Consider the following 27268-nt stretch of genomic DNA (forward strand, 5'->3'; position numbering starts at 1 on the left):
ATACCTGTAAGTGAACCCATTGGGCTATTTCTCATTCGAGCCAGTTCGCCATGACTGGTATATCACAGGCAGTGATATGTATTATTCTGTGTGTGAGATGGTGCGTTTAAAAGATCCCTTGCTACTAATGGAAAAATGTGGCAGGTTTTCTCTCTAATGTAAGAATTACCAAATGTAACTGGAAATAAATTATGTAAGAAAGTGAAAAGTAATTCTAGAAATTAGCTGTAAAATTAGATTCCTAATCAGAATTGTAATGTATCTTTTTAAACAACAATGTGGGATACCTTAGATAAACATGAATAAACTTATGATTTATATTATCAAAGTATATCAAAGGCAGTGATATGTGGTAGCCAGTCTGTGGGATGGTGCACATAAAAGATCCCTTGCTACTAATGGGACAATATAGCAGGTTTTCTCTCTAAGACTATATGTCAAAATTACCAGATGTTTGACATCCAGTCGCCATTGATTAATCGATGTGCTCCAGTGGTGTCATTAAACAAAACAAACTTTTAATATATATACACACACAACCCTGGCAATTAACCACAGCAATTGGCAATGCCGTGAAGATTGCCGCTGTGATTTCTAATAAAACTCATGGACTCTCTTACACATTAACCACAAAACTGCTGTGGGCGGCATGTTTTTTGCCATTTTCTTGGTTATCAGGGTTCAATATATATTTAATTAACCTACATATATGAAATTATAAAGGAATAATTTATGACATGATAAACAAAAATGAAAAGTTGATGGTTAACCTTTAGACTACTGGATTAATTTTTAACAAAAACCACGTTGAGTGGGTACAAGTTTATAACTTTTACTCACATATATTCACTTAAATGTTTTATAAATACATGAAATAAAGTTCATATATGAATCGGTAAGTATTATTTTCGTGTCTTTTTTGTAATTTTTATTATTTTTAGATCGGCTAATGGTGATTAAAATTAGGCAAAAAATCGAAAAAGTTGCGTTTACTTACGGGCATTTGTGGCCAGCTGTCCAGTATTTATGTTCATTATTCCCGATAACTGGTTTTCTGACCAGAATTTTTTTTTAAACCCCAACTACGATTCATATTGCAATATTTGGTAATTTTCGTTGTTGGTAAAACGATCAAATTTATTATCAAATTAGCTGTCACAATCAGCTATCGATCCCTAAAAATGACCACAACGTGCCGCCATTGTTGTCAAGCGAAAATACTTGACGAAAACCACTTTTTGAACTCAAAATTTCAAGGTATTTTCAATAGAAAAAATCAAAACAAAAGCCACCATTTTGAAAAAAAAATCTTTTTTCTTTTATTATATTTCCGTTTCTGATGAGTGTCGTGTGCAAAACGGCGGGAAATATGAATTGGGGAATGCACTGTATACAGTGTACAGTATGTCGACTGGCGTGACGTTGGGCGAGATATCTCGCCTGCAGTACTCAGAAGGTTAAGTTAAAATCTGAGCCTACCCAGAATTAATGGAAGTTGTCCTATATGTTATAAAAGTGTTTGCCCTGATCCAGGGTGAACTCTGGCTCATCCCCAATGAAACATCCCCACAGAGATTGTAAAATTGAACAATTTGCTAGAATTTTAAGCAAGGTCTTGTATATTTTGAGATTTGTACTTGTTCTTGTCATACCCTTTTAAACTTAAACCATGGGAGTAAACTTTGAACATTACACTTACATATCTATACAGACACATCAACGAATCAACTTTAAAAAAATACTTACATGAACGTGAATAGAATAGATAGAATAGATGTTTATTAGGTGTCAGACAATGGTGAAGTATGCAAACATAATGTGATGATCAACATCAATTTATAAAAATTCAAGAGTTAAATAAAAACAGTGTAAAGAAATGTGTAAAAATACAAATGTCACAGATAGATAAAATTAAAATTTAGAATCGAAATGATAACATCACATTAATTTGTCCAAGAAATACATGTGAAGTCTTCAACACTATATTACAACTTTTCTTTCCTTTGGTGAAGTACCACATAACTGAAGTTGGTACAAATTTCTAATTATATTTTTGTAAACATTGAATAAATACATAGAAACACAGTCAGGGTTTCTAGATTATGGTAGCCCCACTCCCATGGCTAGTGATATTCAATGTTGGGCTAATAAATAACTACTATTGCCATGCCTGATGGCTAGTGAAAACAAAATGGTCAAATGTTGCAGTTGTCTATATTGTAAATATGAATATCCTTCCCCAACCCACCAATGTGAGTGTTTTTAAGCTTTATCTCCCTCTTCAGGTGACATTTGTGATTATTACTATTATTTAGTAAAATTGTATAAACTTAAAGTAGGGCTAGTGAATTTTTATTCGTGGCTAGTAAATTCTTTTAATCACTGATCCCATGGCTAGTGGATTTTATAAAAATTCTAGAAGCCCTGCACAGTTTTCATTTAATAAAATAGATTTATATAGATGACAGATTTGAATACTGGGATTATGTTGTCAAAATCGACATATTTTTATGTGGACCTGTGTGTCATGAAACCTTTATAGCTGTTGTAATACGAAACTGCAAACAATATTTATTTTAAAATAAATAATAATAAAATTTGCATTAATTTTGTTTGTCATAAACATAACAAAGACAATTTACAAGTCTTGGAAAGTACTTAAACCACATCTTAGAAGGTAGCACAATGAGGGCACTAAGTAGGTTTATATCCATATTCACGTTTTGATTGTCTGCATTTCTTCTTCTGAGCTTCTTCCTCCGTTTGTTTTTAGGGTGGGCTGTACTCTCGTGAGAGGAAGGCCATGGGTTTGTGGCCTTAGACAGGCAACACAATCATCCGTCACATATTTGCTTTACACGCTCAACTCGCCTGCCTTTCCCTCTGTTTGTGGAAGCGTAGCTATTTGGGTCGCTTTGAAGCCAGAGCCCAAACTGGCCATTGATGAGATCCTTTTATCATCATAGACGTTTGTTTTGGGTGCAGCAACTTTGATCCAGTCTTTCGTTCATATGCTGACTTTATCCACGTATTTGTGAACTGAATCCAAATTTGCATGTCTTTGCTACATGTACATACATTTGGGAAAAGCTTTTTGAGTACCATAAAGCAGAGTTTTAAGAATTGAAAAAAAAAAATCTTCTTGCCATAGAGTCAGTAATTTTAAAAATATTTTACCCCATTATTAAAAGTGGACTAGGCCTAAATACGTATTTACAGTTGTACAATTATTAAAGAGACAGACCCTAATTTTTAAACACTAAGGCATATTCACCTAGACTCTAGTTTCAACCCATAAAAATGGACACTAAATGTTTGGTTAATTTACAAACCTGTAAGGGAGCGGGACGTAGCCTAGTGGTAAAGCAGTCACTTGAAGCACGGTCGGTCTGGAATTAATCCCCGTCTGTGGGCCCATTGGGCTATTTCTCGCTCCAGCCAGTGCAACAAAACTGGTATATCAAAGGCTGTGGTATGTGTCTGGGATGGTGCATATAAAAGATCCCTTGCTGCTAATCGAAAAGAGTAGCCCATGAAGTGGCGATAGCGGGTTTCCTGTCTTAATATCTGTGTGGTCCTTAACCATATGTCCGACGCCGTATATCCATAAATATGTGTTGAGTGCATTGTTAAATAAAACATTTTGTTCCTTCCTGTAACAAATTTGGATACAACAGAGTGAAACAAGAGTCTGTGATGTTGAAATACCCTTAAAAATAGACTAAAAAAATAACTCCATAACCGCACATGCGTTTCTAAAAATATAAAAAATGCATTTTGTGGTATTGAAAACACCAGGATGACCAGAAACATTTCGGTTGTACGAAAATGGATAATATAAACAATAAAATGTAAGTTGTGTTTGATTTCAGTGATCATAAACGGCTGTAATAGTGAAAAATATGCCTTAGTGTTTAAAAACTATGGTCTGCATGTACATCCTTTTAAACACTAGAAAATAAGAACAATGTTCACAAATCTGAACAAAGCACTTTTAACTTTATCATCAGCAATTGCATATCAGACATTTTGTAATTCTGACATATTATTAGAGGAGAAACCCACTACACTTTTCCAGTCAATCAATCTTTTATATGCACCACCCCACAGACAGGTTAGCACATACCATGTCCTTTGGGCCATACCAGTTGTGGTGCACTGGCTGGAACAAGAAATAACCCAATGGGCCCACTGATGGGGATTGATCCTAGACCAACTGCACATTACCACTGGGCTACATCTTGCACTCATTTAAAACACTCCAAAACCTGGTATCTATAATCAGGAAACTTGACATTATACCTGAAAGAAAGTCTCTAGCTTTAAATCACGTGCTGTGCTTTTAAGCTTTTATTATGTTTTTAAATTAAATATTTTTTATTAATTTTTATACAAATATTGTAAGTTGCACAATATAACTGGGTTTTTAAGGCACATAGTGCATAATCATGTATTTATAAACTAAACATGTATTTATAAACTAAACAACAGAATTCATATCTCTCCTCCCACCCCCATTAAAATGCACTGTTAAAGTGAATGGCCTTTTAAGGAGTGTACCCATGAATTCTGTTGACTTTCAGCTGCTTTAATGGTCATTTATCATTTCTTTTGCTCAAATGACCGATGGAGGAATTCATTGAAGACACATTATTCCCACAAAAGTGTGTAAATTTTCATCACTTTGGTATCAGTCAGTGTGGCCCAATTGTCCAAAGTTTCATGGTTATTGCCGATGAAAGGTTAATGTCTCTGTGTGTATTGTGATGTTGCATAATCCATGGCTGCTCGGTGTGGTTTATTGGTCTGAACTGCTATTAAGAATGTTTATTGGAGGGTCCACATGAGCCCTGTGATCTGTTGTATTGTGTGTGAAGTTTGGCAAGATCTGTACCATTGTCTTCATGTGTGCAGATTTAATGTTATCACTATCACTGTGTCAGTGTAAAAATGGTAGAACTTAATTTGCAGAAACCAGTGCTTCATATATTTTTAAAAAACATATTAGCAAAACTTTTAACTTGCAATATACAAAACAAAAGAAACACATTTAGGTGGAGGGCTTTTTAAAAAAAATATAAACATTATTTGTTTTAAATCCCTTTAGTTTTTGTGTCTATAAACATTTTCAATATCATGTGAACATTATAGGCCCATTTTTGTTTTTAAAATTTTGATTAGCGACATTTCTGGTCAAACTTAAATTGATTAGCAACTGCTGTTTAATGTTTTAAACTTGTGCAGTAATAAACTAATATCAGGAACTTGTGTAGCAAGTCGTGGCGTGATACTGAACAAAATGTTTCCTGAAACTGTACTAATGAAAATATATTAAAATATTTGCATTATTTTTGTGTGCATTATAGTCTTTGAATGGTCCAAATTTATGTTATTGTGATGTGTTGAGAAAATAAACCATAACCAGACAACCGGCTTATCTTGTACTTATCAGATTTTTCTGGAGTCCAACAGGTAGATTGCTCAAGATCTGAGGTTTGATGGGTAATAGGATCATTGACCATTAATAAATCCATTCATTTTCTTCTCTTGTGTATTGCTCCACAAATGGTATGTCAAAGGATTTGCTCATTGTGGGTAATTGCATACAAAAGCTTCCTTGCTTCCAAGAGTATTCTGTATGTGTATATTCTGTATGTACATGGTGAAAGTGGATTTGGTATTTTACTGTTTAGACTGTGTGTGACAACTATATGTTAAAGGTATACTGTCACGGATTTAAGGACCTTATTTCTCTAAAAACGGATAATATAAATAAAAATTGCATTAATTGTTGCAAACCAAATCTAGCTGTCGCATCACCTTAACTGAACCATGATGGAGTGAAATCCATGTCAACCCTCTCGGCAGTTTTAGTTTTTGAATTATGGACCATTGCCATAATTTACAAATGGAGTATGGTGGTTATGAAGATGGTTGAATAAAGTGCATTTAGGGACAAATCAAATTATTTTTGTTCAGGTAAGGTTAGGACATTAAATAGGTCAGTGGTCTGTGAGGGTTTTTTTAATTTGAATTATGTCGGTATTCGAATGACATCACTTTGCATTTCCCCTGCAATAAAATAAACTTGGTGAATGAAGTGTCCTTTTTATGAACGAAGTGCAAAATTGCTGTTGAAAATATTTTGTTCAGGTATTATTAACGTATCTTAACTGTGTTTGTACAAAACAGTATAATTTAAATGTGTACCATTACGAAATCTGGCCATGAATTGATAAGATCGGCTGTTATATTTGGGCCTGTTGTGTACGAAGCTAAAACGATGTTGTGTCAAATGTCTGTCGTCAAACTGATACTCTTTTTTATGGCCCTGTGTACAAAATATGATCATCTAGTCAGTCCCATTCCGTCATCTCAGTCTTGCAGGTCGAATCAACAATTCAGTCATATTGTGCGCCAAAATCTAAACTGTACATTTTTTACATTGCGTTAATCAATGTGATGTTTAAATTTACGTGTGATATATATCTATCATTTGCAGTGGGCTATAACATAAGGAATGTAGTAGGTTTTTGCTCATCAAATGCCAAAACTGTTCACTCATTGCATAAAAATGGTATGACAGGCAAACTTGTTTAGTATTTTATATATATCCTGTAAATATAATCATTTATGTGTGTATTTTGAATGATAAACTTTCTACATAAGTGTCGGGAGGTGGAGTGGACACTGCTGCCAAACTTTAAAAATAATAAATCCCTGTTAAAAATCAAATTAATGTAATGAGTGTAACATATAGTGGGCTAATATATAGCTCCCCCACCCCAGTTGCTGTAATCTTCTGATGACTATAACATAATAAATACAAATTAATGTAATGAGTGTAACATATAGTGGGCTAATATATAGCCCCCACCCCAGTTGCTGTAATCTTCTGATGACTATAACATAATAAATACAAATTAAAATGTTTTAAATACAATTTAATATTATTATTATGTTTTACCAACTTGATAAGATATTTAGTGAGATACTTTTAATAAGTCTGTATATAATAAGATATTTAAGTGACATCATATTTATTTCTCACAGCAAATGCACCTCATTAGCTGAAGACACTGCCATAAATCTACATGTATTAAATACCACTGTAAACTAATCGTATTTCAACACATCATCTTAAGTTACACAACAAGTAAAAGACAACATTTTTCATGGCAGATCAGGTTAACATGTTAATCTGATAAACTGCAATAACAAATGCTGAAGTTTACTGTTATATCTTCTTGGAAGCAAACGCTGTGGTGTTTATTTTATGACTGTATACATTTATCCATCTGCCTTGCACTCCTTATTGGGGCCAGGATAGGAGCATGTTTAAATTTAACAATGAAAACAACAGCTAAACAGATAATTTTATCAAGCAGCCAGATACTTCTCTGCAATAAATAGACCAAACATCAGATTAATGTATCAGTTGAATCAGTTGCGTTGTGACAGCATTCAGTTATAAGAGTTTATTTTGATAGATAAAGTCCATCTAGCATTTCGACAACTTCGCATTGTCCTTGCACAGGCCTCAGCGGCCATTCAGGTGTTGGAGGCACTAGCAGCCCACTACCTCCATTGTTGGGAGTTTCATTGATCTTTCGAAGAAGAAAAGAAGCCGTGTTTATAACCTGGGGGCCTTTTGCATGGCCAGTGTGCCGACACACTGGGTGAATTAGTGTCATTTGAAAGAGCACGAATAGGTGGGCATTTCATTGGCGACCCAGCCTTGACGCAGTTCTGTGAAGCCAGTTAAATAGTTACGATCCATTTAGCACAGACTGTCGGGTACGCACTAATCATACACTCAAAAAAAGCAACAAAAAAAAAGAAGCTGGGCTATCATGTAGATTCGGGCACATGGCCTAGTGCTTTTATAAAGATAAATGTGATAGCCTGAACTTTTCTCTACTCTTGCAAATGATGAAAAGCTTGAGTGATCTATGGTGTGAATATTTTGTAGTCTGTTTTACGTCTTTACCGTTTCCAGATTGGTAAAACATAACCTATCATCAAAATAAAGTACAAATCATTCATATAGTACTACTAAAATAAATATACAATGCAGGAATTAACCATTTAATGATCCAGACTAGTTAAGAAAATATCCAAAATGCTGGAAATGCTCATAGTCATCCTTACAGTAGCTAGCAGAACAGCTGTAATGGCCCCAATTTGCTCACATTGTAATCCTGACTAGCTAGTAAAATGTCTGTAACGTTGGATTACCAGTCCTTGGTTTTTGAAAATTACAGGCGAGTGAAAAATTGTACACCTCAATATGCTAAGGCGAGTGAAAAAGTACTCTCCAGAATAAATAAAATAGGCACTCTAGCTGCGATTGGATTTTGACTGGTACGTCTACAAAATTGTTTATTAGACCAGTATTTCCCAATTTGTTCAACAAAGAGAAATACCAATTTAACGACTGCATGGAAGCCACTTCCATGTTTTTAATTCTTATTTGTTTTAATAACAGGACCTTCCTATCAGCTATGAAAACTGTTGATTTTTGTAAACAGTGGAAATATACATATACACATGTATTTTACGCGCACTGTTTTTCACACTCATCAGATTAAAATTATGTGCACTGTACAAGCGTGATCGCACCTGCACACCTTAAAAAGCAAGGTCTGGATTACCCATGGTGATTTTTACAGTAGTTAGTAGACTCTTATAACACTGGAATAACCACATTGTGATCCTGACAATTGCTAGTTGAATGTCTATAACACTAGATTACCAATATAGTAGAATGTCCATAATGCTGGAATTGCCTATAGTGATTCTGACAGTAGTTAGTAGAATGTCTATAACGCTGGATTACCAATATAGTAGAATGTCCATAATGCTGGAATTGTCTATAGTGATTCTGACAGTAGTTAGTAGAATGTCTATAACACTAGATTACCAATATAGTAGAATGTCCATAATGCTGGAATTGTCTATAGTGATTCTGACAGTAGTTAGTAGAATGTCTATAACACTAGATTACCAATATAGTAGAATGTCCATAATGCTGGAATTGTCTATAGTGATTCTGACAGTAGTTAGTAGAATGTCTATAACGCTGGATTACCAATATAGTAGAATGTCCATAATGCTGGAATTACCTATAGTGATTCTGACAGTAGTTGGTAGAATGTTCATAATGCTGGAATTGTCTATAGTGATTCTGACAGTAGTTAGTAGAATGTCCATAATGCTGGAATTGTCTATAGTGATTCTGACAGTAGCTAGTAGAATGTCCATAATGCTGGAATTGCCTATAGTGATTCTGACAGTAGTTAGTAGAATGTCTATAACGCTGGATTACCAATATAGTAGAATGTCCATAATGCTGGAATTGCCTATAGTGATCCAGACAGTAGTTAGTAGAATGTCTATAATGCTGGATTACCAATATAGAGGAATGTCCATAATGCTGGAATTGCCTATAGTGATTCTGACAGTAGCTAGTAGAATGTCCATAATGCTGGAATTGCCTATAGTGATTCTGACAGTAGCTAGTAGAATGTCCATAATGCTGGAATTGTCTATAGTGATTCTGACAATAGTTAGTAGAATGTCTATAACGCTGGATTACCAATATAGTAGAATGTCCATAATGCTGGAATTGTCTATAGTGATTCTGACAGTAGCTAGTAGAATGTCCATAATGCTGCAATTGCCTATAGTGATTCTGACAGTAGCTAGTAGAATGTCTATAACACTGGATTACCCATATAGAGGAATGTCCATAATGCTGGAATTGTCTATAGTGATTCTGACAGTAGCTAGTAGAATGTCTATAACGCTGGATTACCAATATAGTAGAATGTCCATAATGCTGGAATTGTCTATAGTGATTCTGACAGTAGCTAGTAGAATGTCTATAACACTGGATTACCCATATAGAGGAATGTCCATAATGCTGGAATTGTCTATAGTGATCCAGACAGTAGTTAGTAGAATGTCTATAACTCTGGATTACCAATATAGTAGAATGTCCATAATGCTGGAATTGTCTATAGTGATTCTGACAGTAGCTAGTAGAATGTCTATAACACTGGATTACCCATATAGAGGAATGTCCATAATGCTGGAATTGTCTATAGTGATTCTGACAGTAGCTAGTAGAATGTCTATAACGCTGGATTACCAATATAGTAGAATGTCCATAATGCTGGAATTGTCTATAGTGATTCTGACAGTAGCTAGTAGAATGTCTATAACACTGGATTACCCATATAGAGGAATGTCCATAATGCTGGAATTGTCTATAGTGATCCAGACAGTAGTTAGTAGAATGTCTATAACTCTGGATTACCAATATAGTAGAATGTCCATAATGCTGGAATTGTCTATAGTGATTCTGACAGTAGCTAGTAGAATGTCTGTAACACTGGATTACCCATATAGAGGAATGTCCATAATGCTGGAATTGTCTATAGTGATCCAGACAGTAGTTAGTAGAATGTCTATAACTCTGGATTACCCATATAGAGGAATGTCCATAATGCTGGAATTGTCTATAGTGATCCAGACAGTAGTTAGTAGAATGTCTATAACTCTGGATTACCAACATAGTAGAATGTCCATAATGCTGGAATTAGCTATAGTGATTCTGACAGTAGCTAGTAGAATGTCTATAACTCTGGATTACCAACATAGTAGAATGTCCATAATGCTGGAATTAGCTATAGTGATTCTGACAGTAGCTAGTAGAATGTCTATAACACTAGATTACCAATATAGTAGAATGTCCATAATGCTGGAATTGTCTATAGTGATTCTGACAGTAGCTAGTAGAATGTCTATAACACTGGATTACCAATATAGTAGAATGTCCATAATGCTGGAATTGTCTATAGTGATTCTGACAGTAGCTAGTAGAATGTCTGTAACACTGGATTACCCATATAGAGGAATGTCCATAATGCTGGAATTGTCTATAGTGATCCAGACAGTAGTTAGTAGAATGTCTATAACTCTGGATTACCCATATAGAGGAATGTCCATAATGCTGGAATTGTCTATAGTGATCCAGACAGTAGTTAGTAGAATGTCTATAACTCTGGATTACCAACATAGTAGAATGTCCATAATGCTGGAATTAGCTATAGTGATTCTGACAGTAGCTAGTAGAATGTCCATAATGCTGGAATTGTCTATAGTGATTCTGACAGTAGTTAGTAGAATGTCCATAATGCTGGAATTGTCTATAGTGATTCTGACAGTAGCTAGTAGAATGTCTTTAACACTGGATTACCCATATAGAGGAATGTCCATAATGCTGGAATTAGCTATAGTGATTCTGACAGTAGCTAGTAGAATGTCCATAATGCTGGAATTGTCTATAGTGATTCTGACAGTAGTTAGTAGAATGTCCATAATGCTGGAATTGTCTATAGTGATTCTGACAGTAGCTAGTAGAATGTCCATAATGCTGGAATTGTCTATAGTGATTCTGACAGTAGTTAGTAGAATGTCTATAACGCTGGATTACCAATATAGTAGAATGTCCATAATGCTGGAATTGTCTATAGTGATTCTGACAGTAGCTAGTAGAATGTCCATAATGCTGCAATTGTCTATAGTGATTCTGACAGTAGCTAGTAGAATGTCTATAACGCTGGATTACCAATATAGTAGAATGTCCATAATGCTGGAATTGTCTATAGTGATTCTGACAGTAGCTAGTAGAATGTCTATAACACTGGATTACCCATATAGAGGAATGTCCATAATGCTGGAATTGTCTATAGTGATTCTGACAGTAGCTAGTAGAATGTCTGTAACACTGGATTACCCATATAGAGGAATGTCCATAATGCTGGAATTGTCTATAGTGATTCTGACAGTAGCTAGTAGAATGTCTATAACACTGGATTACCCATATAGAGGAATGTCCATAATGCTGCAATTGTCTATAGTGATTCTGACAGTAGCTAGTAGAATGTCTATAACGCTGGATTACCAATATAGTAGAATGTCCATAATGCTGGAATTGTCTATAGTGATTCTGACAGTAGCTAGTAGAATGTCTATAACACTGGATTACCCATATAGAGGAATGTCCATAATGCTGCAATTGTCTATAGTGATTCTGACAGTAGCTAGTAGAATGTCTATAACGCTGGATTACCAATATAGTAGAATGTCCATAATGCTGGAATTGTCTATAGTGATTCTGACAGTAGCTAGTAGAATGTCTATAACACTGGATTACCCATATAGAAGAATGTCCATAATGCTGCAATTGTCTATAGTGATTCTGACAGTAGCTAGTAGAATGTCTATAACGCTGGATTACCAATATAGTAGAATGTCCATAATGCTGGAATTGTCTATAGTGATTCTGACAGTAGCTAGTAGAATGTCCATAATGCTGGAATTGCCTACATGTATACATATAATTTGATTTTGACAACAGCTAGTAAAACATATATGATGTTCGAATTCTACATAGTCATCCTGACAGTAGCTGGTAGACAGTGAGAATGAGTGCATATTTCAGTAGGGTGTTATGGATTTATCCAGGCATTTAGTGGGTTCGCACAAAGGTCCATTCCTAAGAGAAAGTATATATATATTTAATTATGTTTATTCTAATAAATTATGTTAACAGTGGTGTACTGTGTCATTCTGTGGCCTGAAAAAGTATCCCAAATATAATTTACTAGTGCTAATTGACCCAATTCCATCAGACGTGGGACCTTGGTGAAAAATTCTGGATAAATCCTTAGATGTATAATACCATTACATTGACTTTTTCGTTAACCATGAACCTATGGAAACAGCTTAAAAACTTGAGATGCATGCTTGATCAATAATGTATAATTTTAACCAGAAATATAAGTTAATGAAGTATTTATGTGGAAATGTTCTTACTACAAAATAAAAAAACCTTTATTCAAATTTTAATGCAATCACAAACATTTGTTATTTTGTATTGTTATTCTTTGATAAGAAAAGGCCACGATAATCTGCATCTCTGTTATTAGTTAATTTAGTATCCAGAGTGCTTCACTTGTACAGAGGGTCTAGCTTTTAATCTATTCTGTGGTGGTTAAAGTAATTGTTACACTTTATAATATTTACCCATTGAGTTTCTCTTGGCAGTATATATATGCTTGTGTGTGCGAGCTGGAGAAAACTGGCAGTAAAATTCTCATGCTGGGCGTTTTCAAAATGGCTTTACTTTCTGTCGAGGATTTATGGTCAAGTGACGTGTAAAATGAAAAGACAGTTGTCGGGATAAATTCTCAACTTTAAGAGCTTTCTTCATATGAGAAATTGTTCCTAGTGATTGCCTTCAACTGTGCACGGCAGTCTTTTGAAAAATATTGTTTTCTGTAACGTGACCGCCTCATAACAATCACCATCATTTCACTTTTTCCCTACATGTTTCTTTTTTCTTCATTCAATAACAAAAATAAAAATAAGAAATAGTAAATCAGGTCGCAGTAGTCCAGTGTTTACTTTAAGTAATTAACCTTTAGACTACTGGATTAATTTTTAACAAAAACCACGTCGAGTGGGTACAAGTTTATAATTTTTACTCACATATATTCACTTAAATGTTTCATAAATACATGAAATAAAGTTCATATATGAATCGGTAAGTATTATTTTCGTGTCTTTTTTTTGTAATTTTTATTATTTTAGATCGGCTAATGGTGATTAAAATTAGGCAAAAAATCGAAAAAGTTGCGTTTACTTACGGGCATTTGTGGCCAACTGTCCAGTATTTATGTCCATTATTCCCGATAACAGTGGTTTTCGAACCAGAATTGTTTTTTAAACCCGAACTACGATTCATATTGCAATATTTGGTAATTTTCGTTGTTGGTAAAACTATCAAATTTATTATCAAATTAGCTGTCACAATCAGCTATCGATCCCTGAAAATGACCGCGACGTGCCGCCATTGTTGTCAAGCGAAAATACTTGCCGAAAATCTTTTTTCTTTAATTATATTTCCGTTTCCGGTGAGTGTCGTATGCAAAACGGCGGGAAATATGAATTGGGAAATGCACTGTATACAGTGTACAGTATATATCGACTGACGTGACGTCGGGTGAGATATCTCGCCTGCAGTACTCAGAAGGTTAAGGGAGGCTTAAAAAGTAAAAATGTAGAAATATACTTTTTGTTCTTCAACATGGGTTGAGGAATGGGATTTAACTCAGTATAGTGATTACCTGAGGTCAGGAAACATTTTATTAAAACATTTGTGATTAGCAACAGTTTGTGATCAGTTGAAAATTGTTATGTACTACCCTTTTTGTGGGATGGTGCATATAAAAGATCCCTTGCTGCTAATCCAAACGTGTAGCCCATGAAGTGGTGACAGCGGGTTTCCTCTCTCAATATGTATGTGGTCCTTAATTATATGTCTGACACCATATAACCGGAAATAAAATGTGTTGAATGTGTCATTAAATAAAACAATTCTTTCTTTCTTTCTTTCTTTCTGTAGTGATCTCTAATCACGATATTGAACAAAATGTTCCCTGGAGGTGCATCAGTTGAATCTTGGCAGACTCACTGGGGTTTTTTTCCATCTGTATTCCTGTCTCAACCAGTGCTCCACAACTGGTATATCCTGTCATATCTATTTTTCCCATTCCAATCAATGCCCTCTAATGGGCACATGGCCATGGTATGTGCTCTCTTGATATAGAAAATCTCTGGTCAGCTTTATGTCAGGAATAGCCTTTATGGTGGCAGCAGGTTTTCAGTCTTCATCAAGTGTCGAAATAACCAGGGTTCGATAAATCCACTAGCCATTGGTCCCGGCTAGTGAATTTTTGGTCTGGGCTAATGGGCTTTAGCCAGATCTTATATGAGGGTTAGTGACTTTCTCAGACATTTGTCGAACACTGAAATAAGCACAGTATACAATGTGCTGAAGTGTTATTAACAACATTGTTTTCTTTGAACATGCATATATATTATATATAGGGTATTACACAAGCTTCCATTTTGTGTGAGGTTTATATACCATCTAAAACTATTTTTAAGTTTATTGAGTGACAGATGAAGTTACGTGTCTTGAAGGACATAAACTTGAAATGAATCATGCAGATTTGTTATTTAAATTACACATTATGCAACTTGCTCTCTCAATCACCCATCTCCAAAAAAAAAAAGAAAAAAAAAAAGAAAGACGAGAGGATGTTTTGGAATATGATTGTCTTTAATGCAGATATATAATTACATATGCATGTAAATGATCATCTTATGTGTACACACACATACACATACTAAAGACAAAGTTATAAAAAGTGTTACCTTTGTGTGACGGTCTCAAAAGAGGTTTATGTGACATATGTCATGTATGTCAAAAGTCAGCCCACCACTTCTGTCATAAATATTCAGGGAGTAACACTGAAACTAAAACTTTTTGAAGTCCACAAAGGTTGATGCTGTGTAAAGACATCTCTCAGACTGGTGTGTCTTTGTAAGAGGCCTTCTGTGGATATAACTCAATAGTGAACCTAAACTGCTATGGGGTAGTGTTACTAAATGTATAGTATGAACATTGAAAATATTTCAGTATTTTATAAAACTAGTAAATTATTAAGAAAGTTTATTAAGGAACAACTGTGTAGAACATCAGCTGTCTCAAATAGTCTTGAATTGTTAAAATAAATTAATGATGAAAATATATTGGATATGGAGTGTGACATAAAAAAAAGTAATTAAATGAAGAGGGCTTTACTAGCAACCTGTGAACTTGATAAATTTGTAAGTTATGTAACCCATATGTTACCAGGTCTATTTTACACTAACCCGTACGTGTTTGGGGTTTTCTATGTCTGAACATACATATTGCACATGTAGTTCCATGGTTAGAACATTTGCTTGAGGTGTGAAACATTTAAGTTTTTAATCAGTATCTCCTCTAAAAGGAAACTTGGACTATGTTTCTGCTTGTTTGAATAAATTTTGGGATCTGTTTCTATGATTCTGCCGGAATAAATATAGATATTTGGGGATTCCATCTTGTATAATATTACCAACCTAAAATCTGGTATCCATACAAGCATGGAATCCTGCTAAATTCACAACGTAGCTTAGATTGCATACTTGAGCTTTTAATGAAATAAAAACCTATATTAAAAGACAAAAATGCATATAATTGGACAAATTTATGAGAGAAAAAATGGTGCTGTAAATAAAAATAATAAACTCAAAATGAAATAATTATTTAGATGCTAGTTCTGTGTTTTGTTATACCAAGTATTAACCTTCTTAATGCAGGCAGATCTGTTTGTTACTTATACCTCAACAGGGTCTCAAGCCTGACTTTATGGATGTCATGTTGGCTTCTAAGTCCTTGTACACTTACTAACCTCTCACAAATCTTGTCGCCAACAGACACATTTTTTTTTACTGCCTCGTGAAGGCTAATATATGCAGCGTGGAAGTATAAATACTACATTGTTTCTGCCCGATCTTTGTGAATAATAGGTTGCTGCGCAAACATTTTTTTTCTCCGTTTACTGTTCTTGTCATATAATATGCAGTAAAAGTCTACTATTATACAACATTCATTTGTAACATAGCAAAACATTTTGGAAGTATGCACTTGTTGTACAGAAGGAAAGGTGAAAAGACATACTTGTACATGTGTGGACATGTAATTTCTAGAAGTTTTTTGTTAAAAAAAACACCAAACAAAACCAAACCCCCCATAACAAAGCAAAACCTTACTTGTATTTTAAAATTTTATTTAATGATTGTCTGGGTTTTTTTTTTATGTTCATCAGCGAAGTTTGCAAACAATTGTTTTTTGTTCATGCCCAGATGAATGTAAAAGAAATAACAGACAATACTTATAATTAAATTTAAAACTTACCTACAAATAATAACACTAAAAAATCATGTATTAGTTGGATTTGAATTTGAATTTTTGGGGGGTTTTAAACAATAATTTTCAATAAGACAGATTACCAATATGAAGTGACAACATTATTTTTATGTTCATCGAGAAATGAACAAACTCATGTCGGTACAGCTGTACGAATGTGATAACGTTAAATGTTATTTAATTAATACACTATTAAACAAGTAAGGAATATCATAAATTTGTTGACCTTCAATTTATTTTGAGAAGTGGAAAGCAGTCTTTACTTCTGAAATTTTAATCTTGTTCAAAGCAAAATCTAGAAATTGAAACAGTTCTAGAACAGAGGTATTGATATAAATTTTATAGCTGAATATGTATAATGCTTAAAGATGGACAGCAAAAGCTAGTTATATTGAACCTTATTAAAAAGTGCATTGGGTATACTGAGTGGCAATGCAGTTGCCTTTTGCTGACTGAATGCTTTAGACAGGTGATTCCTGACTGGAAAACAAGTTGGTAGTTTTTAGATCTGATTTTCAAATGTAAAAAAATATAATTTTTAGATTTTCCTGCAGGTGGCCTAATGTACTGGCCAGAATCCTTTGGTTTGTGCTAAAAAGCAATGAACAAAATGTTTGATTTTTGTGGAAAACGTCTCTTGAGTTGCTGCCAGAAATTTGTTCATCCTCAAATGGCTGCTTTAAAAGTTATGGATAGGGTCTTCATAACTGTAGACAGGCTGGAGCCTGCAGTAATATTTAAGTATTTTCCCACATACTCAAAACATTGCTTTGTGCAGTTATCCAGATATTATGGCCCTAACGTTAGCACTGCTGTGTCTTTTTGCCTCTGTCTGATTACTTCTGCGTCTCCATGCAAGCCATTTCATCCCATCCCACTTTGAACTGGGCCAGGCTATAAACGCCAGCCATGCATAGAGAATGATACATAATTATAGTCCATAAATTTATTTTGTCACTTCTTTCCTTTGCCGAGAAGCCATCATGCATATTGTGAATTACCCAGCCCGACTGCTGCTGAGTTGTGGGTTTTAGTTTTTTTTTTCTTTCTTGGCAAATACTGTAGCGAACTCCTCTGATTTGTGGTCTTTCTCTCCCACCCACCCCCTAAAGCTGCAAGATTGTCTAGCAACTTGCAGGTGCAAGCCCAGGATTTGACTGGCAATAATATATAGTTATAGAGTGCTCGGCTGAGCTGATTTTAGGGTTATAATTCCGTGTGTTTGCACCCTTTTAGGCAACTTCCTGACTTATACAGTGAAACCTCTAAAAACGGAACCCTCTGTAAACCGGAATTCCCTCAAAACTGGACATTTTTCATGTCCCTTTTTAAATATCTGTGCAGAAGAGAACCTCTCTAAATCGGATACCTCTTAGAACCAGACTTTTTACTTGGTCCTGAGGGTGTCCGGTTTAGAGATGTTTCACTATATAAAATATTATTAAAGTTTATGTCTGGGATAAAGTGTGCACAAATCTCCCTTTGACTGTGGTAGGTGCTGTCCTGTCTGGGGTATGAAATATGTTTTCCCACTAAATTTTATTTGGAATAGACTTTATGTATGTGAATATCTGTGAGGGCAACAGCTTTGTTAACAAGTACGCCAGTTAGGGTGGAAAACACAGACAAACATTTTTTTTTTTTTTTTTTTTTTTTTACAGTACATGTACTTTAAAACATGCAAACAAATACAAGATAATGTGTATATGATATGAATTTACAGGTATTTAATTAACACTCTGAAATTAATGAATCAATGAATAAATGATCATTGAACGACGCCCTAACACAAATACACATCAGCTATTGGGTGTCAAACAAAGTTTACCATGATATGTTTAAGAATTTTATTAATTATGATTTTGTTTGAACAGCATTAATTTTTGTTTTTTACATACATGTACATTTACTAATGATGATAAAAGAAAACAGTCTAATATCTTCCCTGTTTTGCCCAGGCTGTGTTTTGAGGTTTAATTGTCTTTGACTAGGGTGTGAGTCTGACAGATTAGATCTTTTCATCAGCTTGTAAATGAGAAATCAATAAAATATCGGCAGTATAACCTCGAGACTTCTTTAATGATCTGCAGGATTCAGACAAATAAATATGATCTGCCATAGTTTTACACAATCATGGTCGGTGACTAAACCAGGGGGAAAATTGGTTTTCTTAATCAAAACTGGCAGAGCTAAAAATACTTCTCATTTAAGGTTGTGCCTGGATTCACCCAAATACTGGACAAACCTAGATATAGGGGTGGGTGGGGGCGGCTGAGGGGTAGATAAAACGAAATGTAAATATTTTAATACAGAATCGGTGTTGTATCCAAAAAATTTTTTTATTTTATTTTATATGATTTGAGAATTCTGTACATAATGCATACTTTTTCTGAATAGATCACCATGTAAAATATTTACTATATAACTAATGAATACTAAGCAAACTGCCTACATTTTATAAGATATGTTTGTGTACATTTTAGAAATTTAAAAGAAGAAATAATTAAGTCAGTTGAGATTTAAAAAAGAAGTTTAAAGCATAATGTATACATAAGATATGAGATTGCTGTTTCTATCTGTTACTAGTATGCATAGTCCAAAGTAACGTTGAACAAAATATTGTACATTGAAATATCCAGAGCATATCTGTATAAAACAATATATGTACTGGTTTAATTCCAAATTATTTACTCATAAATACCAGTTAATACAATTACACTGGAATCTCTATCAACATGCAGATTAACATTTACCAGTGTGTTAGCCTGGTACATGCATAATTATGTGGAGAGGTCATCTCTTTGAGTTGTGAAATACATGTAATATGCCCAGAGTAATAAATCAGTACTTATAGATAACCTTTTGAACGAAGTAATGATATTTGGTTCTTTAAAAAAAAAAAAAAAAAAAAAAAATTAGAAAGCTAAAGTTTTTTTTATTTGATGTTCTTGCAGGCCATCTTTGATTCACTACCATATAGCAGTAGAGCATCAAGAGAGAAGGAGCGTCTAGAACAAGTGAGTACATATAGAATTATATAATCCTTTATCCTATAACTTAACCATAATATCCATGTCATAAACCCATTTGATATTTGGCATTAAGTCAGTAATGTTTTGCTGTCAATGGGTCATTTGTTTACAAGCCAACAAGACCAGTTAAACTTAGCATAAGATTTAGTTAAACTTTACTTAAAGTGTGTGAAGTCAAACTTCATTTGTGTAAATTGTGATGACGTCGTATTACCGATGGAGGCAACTTTAACACTGATCTACTAAATATTCAATTAAAATGTAATTTTTTAAAAATTATAGGATAAATAGAATTTTTACAGAGTCTTAACAAATTCTGATTAACTTGGTTGATATTTTTTAGATTAAAAAACACTTGTGTATAATATGTTATTTTGATAATTAAGAACTATATGGGATATTCTACTTACCATCTTGATAACTATCAGTACATTTAGTTGGAGGTAGATATACATATATGTTTTATGGTAAAAATTTTGTCATGTTTGATTTTAGCAAATGTAATAAGTGAGAATGGATCTTTTGCAGTGGGTTTGTTTTGTGTGTAACTTTTTGCTTTGTAGTATTTTTGTAAATAACAGATATTAGTTGGGCTTACAAATTTGACAAATTCAAGTTAAAAAATCAATACCTAAATTCAATTTCCGGTAAAGATATGTTTCTTTTAATTTTCAAATTTGCTATATTAATGAGGAAATAACCATTTAAAACCTGAAACAAGACCTTGTTCGTGCATTAAGCCTGTACAATTAAAATGGTTTCTTTTTCTTTGCAGATAACTGAAAGATTGCGCCTTCGATTTAAGAGTTATTTACAAGTTTTACGAACAAATAAAATAACAGTGGAAAATTTGTATAAATTTCTTGTGAAGCAACGTAGAAACCAAAGACTCGACTGCTGCAGTATTCCATATAGTGATTTCAAGTAAGTAACTTTTTATTATGAAAACTTGGAATATTCTTAGAACACAGTCCAGACCATGGTAAGGCTTTTAGAATTTTTATAAAATCCACTAGCCATGGAATCTGTGATTATAAAAATTTACTAGCCATGATTAAAAATTCACTATCTTACTTTACTTCAACTTAATACAATTTTACTAAATAATAGTAATAATCAGATATGTCACCTAAAGATATACAGCTGTAAAACACTAACATTGGGGGGTTGGGGTGGGGGCAGGATAATCATATTTACAAAATAGACAACTGCAACATTTGACTTCTTTTTTCACTAGCTGTTGGGCATGATAATAGTTATTTATTAGCCCAACCTTGAATATCACTAGCCATGTGAGTGGGGCTATCATAATCTAGAAGCCCTGTGTTGGTACTTCAAGTTTTTGTAACCCCAGCCCACCAACCCACCCACCCCCCAATCCACACTACAACCAATAAGCTGATCTCTACTGCAGTGCACCCGATTTATTTTTGTTACAGTAAGCCCTTTACTTGAAACAACATTTGTTATAGTCCCCTCAGTGTCTAAGATTATTTTCAATCTTAACCCCTATCCAGAATAGATCTTTATGCCACTTAAAAGTGTCATTGTCCACAGATCTGACCCATCTGAATTTATTTCATTCCATCCAATGTTGTGGTATGTGCTGTTTGGTATAAGAATATATGGTGAATAACAGGTTAATGATATAGGTTATCAGCTTTACCTCTGACAGTAAGAATGGGGAATGGGATAAAGCCAATAACCAATGCCATTAGCCTGCTATTATTTTTATCCTTCAGTTCAACAAGGAGAGTGATTTTATTCTTAATTTTCAATATGCTCAAAGTATACAAGTATGGTTTTTGCAGTATGACATCATACAAAATTCATTACTTTATTCTTGTGACATGTTATATTTGTCACATCAAATATAGTTTTAAAATTCATATTTCATAAATATTTATATTTATCTCAACATAAAACTTTATTTTCATATACATTATTGAAATAAACAATGTAAAGAATATGCATGTGAAACTTCGAGTCAAAGCAAACAAGTCGAGTCATGTGACGAGATAAACTGCTTGTAGGAGTTTGTTCATTTGCTTTAAATGGTTACCAGAATTGGTTAAAGGGACACACCCTAGTTACGGCTATTTGTTAACCATTACGGCGTTGTTTTTCGCTATTAAACCCCATTTTTCACAAATAAAATTGCACTTTACTTACATTTTGGTAATCCTGATGTTTGTAAAACCACGAAATGCATTTTTTGCATTTTTTCACGAGACGTTCTGTCGAGAAAAACCCGTTAAGCAAGCGAGGTCCAATCTATTTTTAGAGGGGATATTTCCATTTCAATGTCACAGACGTTGGTATATCACGTGACCGTTATCATTTTGGTTCGGTTTGTTTTCTCGTGCACGGTTCGCGCAATCAACATCCGATTTGTTTGTGTTCATTTGTGAGATTTTTCTTCACAGTTCGTGAACATTTTCAGTAACAATAAAGTTCAAACAAGTAAGTGTCTGGATATGATACAAAACGTTACAAACCCTTAAAACCAATAATTTTGCTAAGTCTTACGATATCTGGAGAGGAGATACAACCAGGACAGAACAGTTGGAACATGTCCAGGAGAGGTGAAACGAATGCACCCCAAGTCTGTGAAATTTGTGGTGACGTAGACATTGTTGTGCTTCGAGCGACATCTACCGGTGACATCAGAATACTAACTTTCAAAATTATTTCAAGCAATTGGGACATGGGGATTCCCATGGTATTTATCGATATAAAACCTGCTTTTTCACTCCATTTGATAAAAACGTGATCTAAGTGTGTTACAGGTTTATAGATTAACCAAATTATAATTTATTTTCGCTGGATGGAACTAGGGTGTGCGGCTTTAATGCAAATAGTGATTGCAGGATAAAAAGTCATGTAATAATAAGAGTAACTTATGTGGCAGCAGCAGTTTTTTTCTCTCCTTTAGAGCTAGGTGAGATGACTAGTAACTGATAGCTAAACTATGTGCTGGTGTGTTACAAATTGCTGTGCCTTTCAACAGGGGTGCAGAAATGGAACGTATTTCACTAGCCTGCCAGACTAAAACCAACTAAAATTTACTAGCCCACAATAATTTCTACTATAGTAGTGTCGGATATAGAATAAAACTGATTTTCGTCAATTATGTCTTTCATATTAAACTGACAGGTAAATATTTTGTAAATCTATTTTATGATACTCTATCTAATTTAGAATATACTTGTTTCGGCTCTGATTGATGTACACGGTGGTGTTTACTCTTGAAATTAAAAGAAAGATGTCAGTAAACCGGTGATTTGTGCACTTTATTGGAACAGACTATAACAAATTTTGATAGACGTGTGTCAATTTCATTGCTGTTGCAATATGTGAGGGATCATCTCTGATGACGGTTTACCCCTTTCCCTTTCTAAAACAAAATATTTGTAGACATTTCTAAGTAACTTTTTGAGAAAAACTGTCAAGAACCATTAGAGTATGTGCTATATTATACCGGTATTAAAGGTGCTATGTATTAAAGGAGCTATCTCCAAGTTGCATAATGACAGCTAATGCAAATAATTATTTTAAATTAAATTTTGCTTTAAAATTTAAAGATAACACCTTCAACTATATGCCCATACATTTTTATTGGAAAATCTTTATCACAAACAGATGCTCACATATATTTAACTATGATATAGCACCTTTAAGTGGTTGCAAGATTGTGAACTTTCTAATGTACTTATATTGAATTTATATGCACTAAATATGCTGATAATAATTAATTTCTGCTGCAATTCAAAATACTCAGTTAACTTGCAGTTTTAAATTAAAACTTTGTTTAAGGGTAAATGAAATTGACACATCGATCAAAATGTGTTATAGTCTGTTCCAATAAAGTGCACAAATCACCTGTTTACTGACATATTTCTTTTAATTTCAAGAGTAAACACTACCTTGTACATCAATGAGAGTCCAAACAAGTGAATGCTAAATTAGGTAGAGTATTATTAAATAGATATTTACAAATATTTACATGTCACTTTAGTATGAACGAAATAATCGACGAAAATCAGTTTTATTCAATTTCCAACACTACTTTATTCCGCCAGTCTTTAGAATAATATATTATTAATAATATTATAATATACAATGTCTTCACTTCAAATCATACATGTATGAATATATTGACAAAATATCAATAAGAACACCTGGTAAGTGATCAACATCATGTGACAAACAAAATGAAAATGACAGATCACCCGTTGGACTGGTACTTGCATTTTTTAACTCATCCGTCAGAATTTTTACTCGCATTTGGCGAGTGGTTGAGTACTTTCTGCACGCCTGTTTCAAGTTTGACTAACCCGACTGACTCATAATTACAAACATTTATAAACTTATGGCCCTTGTTAATGATGCGAACAATAAAAGTATTATACATAATCACTGATATGAAAAGGTTGCACTTTAAATGTTGATTCATTTGGTGTTAAATTTTGGTCTGAAATTGGGGATGATTACATCACCCAAGATAGCGTGACTCGAACATAATGAGACATCTAACCTACAATTTTGACAAACCTCTGTCTGAAGTTTATGTACAAGATACATTGAGTAGATGCTCTTCAAACAATGTATCCATTCTGTTGTGGGTACAGGGCGGTTTGACATTTATTGAACTTGCTTTTATTGTGTAAAATTGCCATCATTTCCTTGCATGGATAATTACACACACACAATGTAATTCCTCTAATTTTATGCCATTATGTAAGATAACATCAGGTGTTTGCCGAGTATCTCTGCATTTATGGTTTTATGGCCTGGTGATTTTGCTGTACACTCTTCAATTATTGGCTATTTTTATTATGTATCGGAAATATGGTAATTACAACATAATGAAAAATAGAACTATAAAGAAGAAACATGCAATGGTAATTTATTGTCGTGTTTGTATTAAATTAAGATTCAAGCACTTTTCCGGACCAGCCTCAGTGCTGCAGTGCAGAAAACATTACATTAGTACTGGCTTGCACCCACATTAAATTTGAATGACTTGGTGGGTTTCATGTATGACCACTATATGACTTGCCTCTCATTAACCATCTACCCACTGTCTTGGACCCCATTCCATGAAACGATCTTAGCACTAAGATTACCTTAAGTATACAACTACATAATGCACTTACCGTATATTGCCGTGTATTAGCCGACTTTTGAAGTCTAGAAATACTTTCCAAAAGAAGAGTGTCGACTTATACACGGAGGCAACAAATTAGTTCATAAAATTCCGATCGAAAACATTCCCGACCCAGACTTACAAATTTTGATCAGACCCTTAGAGCCTTTCACAGCTTATGTAACAATAATTTGTGCACAATATAAATAATACACCCCGTCATGCAATATTATGTAGTTTTTTGTTCTTGAATGCATTAATAGTTTGATAAATAATAATAAAAATTACTTGTTTTATTGTCATTTCAATGGTAAAAACGTGTTCCGCCATCTTTGTTTGACACCTCTGTCTATATCATTTTGTAAGCTCTTATTTGATTGGATTACACAATTTTGTGTAAACAACAGCCATGGACCACAGAATTGTTTTTCTGTGTGGAGGGGAAAATGGATTAAACATGCCTTAATGAGTTTATTATTTGCTGTCCAGTGAATAATTTAATTACTTAAGTGCAATGATATGTTGTTACAGCTTGAATTGTTTATTTTCCTGTTATGATTTATCGGTGCTAAATTATTTTTGCATGGCATGGAAGACGATAGCATTGCGATAACGATTACCGTGTCTGTAATAATTAAAGGGGAAAAAAATACAGTGAAAAAGAAAAGCACAAGTCTATTTGTTGACAGTATTATTGAAACCAATACAATATACAACTGGACAAAAGATGACTTCGACTTATACACGAGGCCGATGATTTTGTACTTGATATTTAGGGTCAAACTAAGAGGTCGGCTTATATACAAGGAGTCGGCTAATACACGGCAATATACAGTAAGGTGATCTTAGTGCTAATATTAATGGAATGGTGCCCTGCTCAGACAAACGAAATAGCTGAAGTGTATGCCCAAGATTGCATGCTTGAACTTTTAATTGGATATAAGCATGCAAATAAGTTGAAATCAACTTGTTTAAACATGCTGTTTATCCACGACAGTTATTGAGTTCTTACTGAAGGAGAAACTTGCTGCCATCACATAGCCTACTCCTGAATATTAGCTGATGTGTTCCATTAGTATAGCAAGGGATATTTAACATGCATCATCCCACAAACAGGATAACACATACCACAGCCTTTGATATACCAGTCATGGTGCACTGGCTTCATGATCAAATACCATTTGACAGCAACACAACACGCCAAAGCATTCAGTATGGTGGCAATGGTGACGATTTAAATTTCCCAAACACATTGTAGATTTAATTGATAATCAGTATCATTGTTATATCAGTTGTTATTGATATAAACATACTAAGTGTTAAACTAAACTGTTTTCAGTAGAGCAAATGGTCGTTGATGCTTACGATGGCAGGCCTTTAATTTGGCAAGTTAGAGGACAAAGCCATTTGGCCCAGACCAATGGAGATTGTTTTAGGGCATTACAGCTGAAAAGCAGGCCAACAAGGCAAAATTTAACAAACTTGTGAATTAATATAAGACAACAGCACACATTCAAAATAAATTGTGAACGGTTTCATATTTTCATAATAAAACAACTTTCAGGAGTCGTATTTGAGTTCAGTGACCAGTTAATACCATGCAAAATAAGGCCTGGGCATTATGGCTGTGAGACTGTTTAATTTTGAAGGCATTTAGACTAGGGCATTGAGGCATATGATAGGGCATTATGGCAAGTTACTGCATGGCCATTGTTAAATTCGAGCCCTGCGATCAGTTCTGTGTGATGTATACTAAACTGATCACCAGCACTCAGTGTCCTAAACCAGCTACAGGTAAATATGTGTTTGTAAAAGTGAACCGTTTAACCAGTGCACCTGATAGATGTGGGTGTGTCAGGCACATTAGAAGTTTAAAAGTCACTGTAAAAGGTGGAGAGACCTTTGTGCCTGGTTTATTCTCCATGCATAAAACTGCTATTAAAACAAATGACAAACGCCCCAATTTTTATGATTTACACACTTATTATTACAAAACATGTACGTGCTTTGACTGTATGCTTTTATTTCTTGAATATACATATATTTTTGTCAATGTTACTTTAGATAGTAATTAAATTAATGATTAAAAAAAAAAAAATTGGTTAACCCTTACTTAGCATGACAATGTGTGACATGCCTTCAATTTAATTATGTTGTGGACATCACAGCACACTGTGCGCCACTATTAGTTTGACATCACTAAAAGGTTCAGTC

At 34.1% G+C, this 27268-nt stretch overlaps 1 protein-coding gene across 1 annotated transcript in view; it reads left to right on the plus strand.

Annotated features, from left to right (window-relative positions):
* Positions 1–27268, plus strand: part of LOC121374254 (VWFA and cache domain-containing protein 1-like) — a 79642-nt gene that overhangs the window by 2165 nt on the left and 50209 nt on the right. Inside the window, exons 2-3 of the mRNA XM_041501276.1 lie at positions 19828–19890; positions 20681–20829. Of these exons, the coding sequence (XP_041357210.1) occupies positions 19828–19890; positions 20681–20829 (212 nt within the window). The remainder of the gene's footprint in view (positions 1–19827; positions 19891–20680; positions 20830–27268) is intronic.

This window comes from Gigantopelta aegis, chromosome 6 (assembly GCF_016097555.1).
Source record: "Gigantopelta aegis isolate Gae_Host chromosome 6, Gae_host_genome, whole genome shotgun sequence".
NCBI classification, from domain to species: domain Eukaryota; kingdom Metazoa; phylum Mollusca; class Gastropoda; order Neomphalida; family Peltospiridae; genus Gigantopelta; species Gigantopelta aegis.